General features: G+C 31.4%; 1 protein-coding gene across 1 annotated transcript; it reads right to left on the reverse strand.

Annotated features, from left to right (window-relative positions):
• Positions 1-337: 337 nt before the first annotated feature.
• On the reverse strand, positions 338-4187 carry LOC114168241 (putative disease resistance RPP13-like protein 1). The gene has a single exon (XM_028052987.1). It carries the CDS (start codon positions 4032-4034, stop codon positions 483-485), a length of 3552 nt encoding a protein of 1183 aa, XP_027908788.1. The 5' UTR covers positions 4035-4187; the 3' UTR covers positions 338-482.
• Positions 4188-8227: the final 4040 nt, after the last annotated feature.

The following is an 8227-nucleotide window of genomic DNA, read 5'->3' on the forward strand; positions in this document are numbered from 1 at the left end:
ATAGGTTATGATATAAAAAAAACAAATTTAAAAATATTTAAGTATAAGTTAAAAGAAACAATATAATATTAAATACAAAATACAAAATAAATATATTTTTCAAGAAGTTCAAACAAAACTTTATAATTTATTAGGTATTTTATTATCAAAAGTAATTTATTAGATATTAAAAATAAAAATAAAAAATATATTAGAAACTTGAAATTTATTTAAGCTTTACAACTATAACATTTTATATTTCCTAATTTAATTGAGCACTTCAAATTTTAATTGCAGATATATTTGTTATACCTGAATTTATTCTAAATTTAATATAATATAAAGAGAAAGACGGTTAATAATTATGGTGTTAAAAAAAAAAATTGATGGAAAGGGTTGTCATAAGCTTTTTGCAGGAGTGCCAACGAAAAAGAAAAGTAGTTCATACACATCCAAAAAAAAGAAAAATAAATTGTAGCCTAGTATTCAAAACAAACCCTTCACTACCATATATCCAGGTCTTGAATGTGAGCAATCTTTTTCCAGTCTTTGCCTCTTTCTTTCTTACAACGCCGGTTGAGCAAAGGACATTCGTCAATACAAAGATATGAAATTGATTTGGGAAGACCCTCCTCTGGTAAGCATTGGAGGTTGGGACACTTAACAAGAACCAATGAATTAAGAGACGAGAGTTGATAAAGCCCTTTATAGTTCAGTGTTTTTAGATTTGGACAATCACGGATGGCTAAAGAAGTAAGAGAGTGTGGAAGCAAAGCTTCACGAGGAAAACATTCTACATCCAATTCTTTAATGGACAACCTTTTCAAAGTGGATCTGTCTCTGAATTTCAGGGAGTCAACAAGTCTAGAACAATTATTGAGTGTTATGTCATATAAATTTGATGGCAAACCTCTGTCAGGGAACGACTTAAGTCTTGGACAGTCTTCTAAGTATAACCAACTGAGAGATGGAAGCAGTGTATGCATGTTTGCAGGCAATGACTCAAATTTGGGGCAGTTTTTGATTGTCAGATCATCGAGATGATTATGAACGTCATCCTGTGAAATTATCTGTAGATTACCAAACCCACTGAGATTTAGGGTCCTGAGTGTTGGGAAGAAATCTAATGGAAATGTCCATAGAGATACATAGCCATCACCGGTTGGCTTCGAGACTGAATAAATGTGTAAGTGTTGAAGAGTGTCAGACCCAACAATTTCCAGCAATGATGCTTCCATGTTGTGGCCACCCATTTTCAGCCTTTTCATGGTAGCCCAGTTCAACTGTAGATTTCCACAATCACGTAGTTCTAAATCTAGAGCCCTGGGAGCGGAAGACTGAAGTCCTTGGCAATCTGTAATCCGTAGTGTTTTCAAAGGAACAAATTGCTCTGGAAGGTGTCCTTTAAGTTTGGGACAAGAACTTATAGAAAGATGTTGTAGACGTGGAAAAGCACCTATCACAGCTTGACAATCCCACTTTTCCCATTGACTCATATCAGAGAACTCCAATGTTTTTAGGGATTTAAATGAAGAAGATGTGTTCCCATGAAAATCAGCATCAATTCTCACTATACCATCAAGTTTTCTAATTTTCAAGACCTTAAGTAATAACAGAAGACCCAGCGGAGGTAAACGTTGGCAAGATTCACATTCATCCAACTCTAACAACACCATATTCCGCAATGAATTTTCTAGTAACCAATTTGGAAATTGTTTGCCACCATAACTGAAGATAGACAACTCCTTCAATTCTTTAGAAGGTTGTAGATTCTCAATTACGCCCCCTTCTTTTTCTGAATTAACACTGTTCCTATCCCCACCCCATCGCAATTTTATCTTCTCAAGGAATGTTTTATTCCCCAAATCTGCTTGCAATGCATGCAGAGGATTCTCAATATTCTGCAGCTCCTCAATTGACAGACTTCCCTCAAGGTTGAGCTCTCCCAGCCTTTGAATTCCGAAGTCGATGCCATGGCCAACATTAAAGGAATTGATTACTACTTTAAGATTCTTCAGTTTTTCCAAATGCAATGGCACCTTTCTCACTTTAGTCTTCATAAATTCAAGGCGACACAAATTGGTGAGCAGATGCAAATTTGAGGGTAACTCCTCCAACTTTGTACAGTAGTTCAACTTCAGTATTTGTAAATGGGAGAGTGAACATATCTTTTCTGTTAGTTTTTTTATTGTTGTATTAGAGAGGTCTAAAGAACGAAGATACTCAAGATTGCCTATAGAGTCAGGTACCTCTTTAATGTCAGAACAATGAGATAAAGATAAGATTCGTAAGAACTTAAATTTGGAGAAAAGTTCATTTATCAACATATTGATACTCCAATGCGAGAAATAATCAATGCTCCTACCTGTTGGCATAAATGTACGTAACCTTTCTATATTACATAATGTTCCAAACCCATCAAAATATTGATTAGATCCAAGATCAACCGAAAAATGACAAGTTTCTTTTTGTATCTTCTCTTCTTTATCAACTTTCCACTTGAAGTACATGTCCCCACCAACATATTTTGCCAAATCAATTAGAAGGTCATGTATGACAAATAATTCCTTTTTACTTGATTTTTGGAGGAAGGATCTTGACAATAGATCATTGAAGTATCCTTCGCAAACTTCTTCTGGAGTCTTACTATGTTGACAATAGTGTAGGAGATTTTCAGTCATCCACAAGTGCATCAAATGCTCCTTCTTAAACTCATAATCCTTGGGTAGCAGGGCACAATATGCAAAGCAGATCTTCAGATGGGAAGGAAGATGGATATAGCTCAGTGCTAAAGCAGGGATAATATCACAATGCTCTTGTGAAAATTCCCATATTTCGCTTTGGAACACACTTTCCCACTCTGAAACAGATGCTTTGTTGTATAATAGGCTTCCTATTGTTTTCAAGGTAATAGGTAGTCCTTTACATTGTTTAACTATCTTCATGCCAATCTCCCTGAACTCTGCATATGATTGAATATCATAATCTCGGAATGCATGTTCAGCAAACAACTTCCAGCCATCATCTTCCTGTAATAGCTCTAGAGAGAGTTCTTCTGACTGCATGGTACAAGCAACGTCCTTATTACGTGTAGTGACTAAAATCTTACTCCCTTGGGCTCCGGAAAGAAGGGGCTCCCGTAATTCTTCCCATTTAAATTTATTTTTGTTCCAAACATCATCCAAAACAAGAAGAAATCTTTTTTCTGACAATTCTTTTTTCAATCTTCTGTGGACCATCTCTAAATCTCTACTATCATCAATTGACATAGTAACCACCTCAAGAATTGTTTTTGATACTTTGAAAACATCAAATTCGTCTGAAACATAAACCCAAGCTTTGACGTCAAATTTAGCCTCATTCACTCTTGGGTCATTGTATACATGTTGAGCAAGAGTGGTCTTACCCACCCCACCCATTCCCACAATAGAAAGTATTGATAGCGGGTTAGGATCGTTGTTTTTGGATATTAGCCAGTCCAAAATCTTTTCTTTAACATGATCTTTACCATAAATATCAGTTCCAACATCCAACGAAGTTGAGGGGAATTTCTGTGGTCGTTCATTACTCAACCCATATCTATCACCTCTGGTTGTTTTCGATCCTAGATAACCCTTTTGACTTAAGAGATATTCTAGGTTGTCAATGACTTCTTGCATCCTAGACTCAATTTCCTGGTCAAAGGAACTAATAGGAGAAGATTTGAAGAAATTGAGTACCTTGAAAGTACAACCACTAGTGCTTTGAGGTTCAGATTCAGAATTCACTTCTCTTTTGGAGAGCTTCTGTATATCATCCAAGAGATCCTCTGCATCAAAGACAGCATCTTTAACCTTAAGCAGCCATTTTCTGATATGTGGATCCGTGAATTGCTTTCGTTCTGCATCATCAACCAGAGAATCGATGGAATTCAATTTGGTTTTCAATTTGTTCAGCAGTTTGTGATCAAGCTTTCTTGCACGAAAGAAATCGAGAATTTCGGTAAAGGCTAGCTTCTCTAATACAACATGAAGGAAAACAGAAAGAAGAGCCCTACAATCAAAATCGAAATCCATGGTATGGATTCAAGTGCTGCTAGCTTTTATGCCAATGACTCAGTGCAGTGCAGGGTTAATGTAGCAATGAAACGGACAATAAGATATTTGATAACTTTATCTTCTTCCATGGTCAGTCAACCAAAATAATTGCTGAATCTTCCCAACAGTACGTATTTTAACAGCTGTTTTCCATTTATGAATGAGTGTATACTATGAACTAATTAGAGGACCAAAAGCGAATTGTTTAAATTAAGAGATATATTAAAGAAAACGTTTAAACCTTTTATTTTATTTCTTGATGTATTAACTTTTGATGTGATCTTTTTACCTCTGCAGTTTGTTTTACTATCGGAATTTCCGTCATGATATTAAAATAATATTTATTATAATAATCTAATGTTTAATCTTTCTAAAACAATCTACACTATATTTACATATTTAAGTGGACGGCTAAATTACCCTTTTGGTCCCTCTATTTGTCATGAAATTTTATTTTGGTCCTCGAGTTTTTCGTTGTCTCAATTTGGTCCTCATATTCTTAAAAATGACTCAATTTGGTCCTCACCGTTAACTTTGACCAGACGGTGTTAAAGTCAACGTCACGTGTCGATTTCTGGTTTTTTTAATTTTTTTAATTTTAATTTTTTTAATTTTTTTTAAATTTTTAAAATTTTTTTAAAAATTTTTTTAAATTTTTTTTCTTTTTGACACGTGTCACTTCATAATCGTGCCACGTGTCAAAGTGACTCAATTTGGTCCCTATATTTGTTTTTAGTTTCAATTTAGTCCCAATTTTTGTAAAAGTGAAGCAATATTGTCCTTTCTCAAATTGACACTAAATTTACTTTTTTATAAATTTTATGGTGATATTCTTACTAAAATTAACATTTTTATTAAATATTTCTATAAATATTTTAAATTAACTTTAAATTCTACACAAAACATTAGACTTTGATTTTGTTTTGAACTTGAAATTTAGTTCCTAAATTTATGTGTGACAAGTTATTTGATTTTTAATCTTTACCAAGTTTGTATAATATGATACACTTGATGCCTTTATATATGATGAAAAAATTGTTAATTTTTGAAATTAAGTTTGGGGTTTAACTTTGTTTAATAATAAAATTAAAAAAAATTATTTAAAAATATTTCTATAAATATTTAATAAAAATGTCAATTTTATTAAGAATATCATCATAAGTTGTATATAAAGATTAAATTGAGTCTCAATCTAAAGAGGGACAATATTGCTTCATTTTTACAAAAATTGGGACTAAATTGAAACTAAAAACAAATATAGGGACCAAATTGAGTCACTTTGACACGTGGCACGACTATGAAGTGACACGTGTCAAAAAGAAAAAATTTAAAAAAAAAATTAAAAAATTAAAAAAAAAATTAAAAAAATTAAAATTAAAAAAATTAAAAAAACCAGAAATTGACACGTGGCGTTGACTTTAACACCGTCTGGTCAAAGTTAACGGTGAGGACCAAATTGAGTCATTTTTAAGAATATGAGGACCAAATTGAGACAACGAAAAACTCAAGGACCAAAATGAAATTTCATGACAAATAGAGGGACATTTAGCCTTAAGTGGACTGCTACCATCATAAACAACTAACGCCAAGTGAACAAATACTTAAATAACTCAAATTCTTGTCTTTCACGGTTGTTTTTCTATAATAATTTTGAATGGCCGGACCAAATGCGGGGTTAACATTATGATGAAATGAATGGTGGTATTTTATATGAATACGTTGATAATTATTATTAAGGATAAAAGAAATAAAATAATTTATTCAATCAATATATATATATATATATATATATATATATATATATATATAGTTAACATAAAAATAATAGTTATATATAACAGCAAAATATATTAATAAGCTGAACATACAAAATAATTGATCATATCATATAATATAATATATATATATATATATATATATATATATAATTGTAAATTAAATAATTGATTGTATATATAATGTCTAATTATATTTTATTTTAATATTTTCTGTTGATGATTTTCAACTTGTCAATGAAATTAATAGAAGTAGTAGGAGGAGCTTTTATGAATATATTAGCTATTTGATGCAGAGTTCTAACACAAATGAGAGTTAATGCATATTTTCGAACAAGTTCATATAAATGAAGTGGTAGTCAATATATGTTTGGATTTTTTATGGTGAGAGAGATTAGAAGCAAAGTATCTAATACTATATACAATTCTGAACTAACAAATGGAAAGTTTTTCTATTAAATAATATATTTGATCCAATTCAATTCAAAATTTTCATTCTACAACAGGAAAAAGTGCTAACGTGTCAATCAAACAAAATTTTCAGCGTTCAAAAAATAATTCAAAATGCGAAAGTTATCTCACCTTTTTTTTCTGTATCTCTCTCTTTTCTTCTCAGGTCTTTCTCACTCGCACACTCTAGACTCTTCAGCTTCTTCTCAACCTTCCTCTTTTCTATGTTTTTCTCACGCGCACACAACACCTCTTCATCTTCAGACTTTTCTTTTTCAATTTCGCTAACTTCTTCAGATCTGTAGTTTTTTTTGTGGTATATCTGTGTTGTTCATTCTTTTCAGCTGTTTCAAATGAGAAGATCTGAAGATATCGTTTTCGTTTGTGTTATCACATTTCTCAAGCAAACAACTCATGTTCTTCTTATATTTTGTCAGATCTAACTATTTTTTGCTTTTTTCTACAGGTTTAATATGTGTCAGTGCGACATATGTTTTTTGTACCCAGATTTCGTTTTCATTTTTACGTTTCTCAAGCGAACAACTCATATTCTTCTTTTATTTTCTCAGATCTAACTATTTTTTGCGTTGATGGTATTTATCTTTTGATTACAGCCTTCAAATGAAGATTTCAAACACATACAAGAGTCTTTCTCGCTCTACAACTTAACTGGTATGTATATTTTTTTTCACCTTTTATTTTTACAGGTTTAAACCCATAAGTCGTTTTTATTTTGAGCTTTCTGAAGCAAACAACTCATATTCTTATATTTTCTCAGATCTAACTATTTGTTGCGTTTTTCTACAGGTCTAATATGGGTCACTGCGACATATGGTTTTATTACCTAGATTTCGTTTTCATTTTGACCTTTCTCAAGCGAATAACTCATATTGTTCTTTTATTTTCTCAGATCTAACTATTTTTTGCGATGATGGTATTTTTTTATTTTTTCTACATGTCTAATATGGTTCACCGCGACAGATCTAAAGACAGGTTTAAAAAACTTTGATCTAACTATTTTTGGCGTTGATCTACTTTGATCTAACTGTTTCTTATATTTTTCTTCTATTTACAGGCTTCAAATGAAGATTTCAAACGCATGCAATAGTCTTTTTCGCTGTACAACTTAATTGGTATGTAATTTGTATGAAAATCTTCCTTTTTCTTTACCAATTTTTCTGTATTTTTCCACCTTTTACAAGCAAACCGTTCATCATCTTCATTTTTGTAGCTTCATCTCTGTTTGTGTCATTTTTTTTCGTTGATGGTATTTTTTAATAATGCATTCTATCAGCAGATCTCTTTATTTTTACCCGATTTTCGTTTTTATTTGGACATTTTACAAAGAGTTGATCATACACTATTGTTTTTACCCATATTTTGTTCTTTTTCATGTCAGATCTTACATTTTTACCTAGAACAATTTAAGAACAATTTTTACATTGATTTATTATTTTTCAGCTTTCTCAACAAAACATTGAATGATTTTTCTTATACTTTTACGACGCTTCATAATTCATTTTTTGTTATTTTACGTTTTATTTTTAAATTCGTATTTATTAACTTGTCATTTATTCCAAAACAATTCCAATAATTATTGTACAGCAGACTGTCCAGTATGTACGGATACTTCCAACAACTATGACTTCTCCTATTTCTGTTTATATATATATATATATATATATTCCCTATGTTTACCAAATTCAAAGTCACAAATCTGATTTTTCTATTGTTACCCATTTTTTTCTCTTAAAATTTTTCTTCATCACTAACCTGTTCTCCTGCAATGGAATCCATGCCCACACCACAATCCATACTTTCTTCACAACTGCTTGGCGAATTCATTTCTATGTTGTTGAAAGACCAGGTATATTTTTTATTCCTTCTCATTTATTTTTGTTATTTATATTTATTTCTTTATTCTTAACTTGCTAATCTTTTAAGGAG

Source organism: Vigna unguiculata, chromosome 11 (assembly GCF_004118075.2).
Source record: "Vigna unguiculata cultivar IT97K-499-35 chromosome 11, ASM411807v1, whole genome shotgun sequence".
NCBI classification, from domain to species: Eukaryota; Viridiplantae; Streptophyta; class Magnoliopsida; order Fabales; family Fabaceae; genus Vigna; species Vigna unguiculata.

Bases quoted from the DNA above. Each gene is read 5' to 3' on its own strand.
- LOC114168241 (XM_028052987.1), bottom strand. From the start codon at position 4,034: ATGGATTTCGATTTTGATTGTAGGGCTCTTCTTTCTGTTTTCCTTCAT.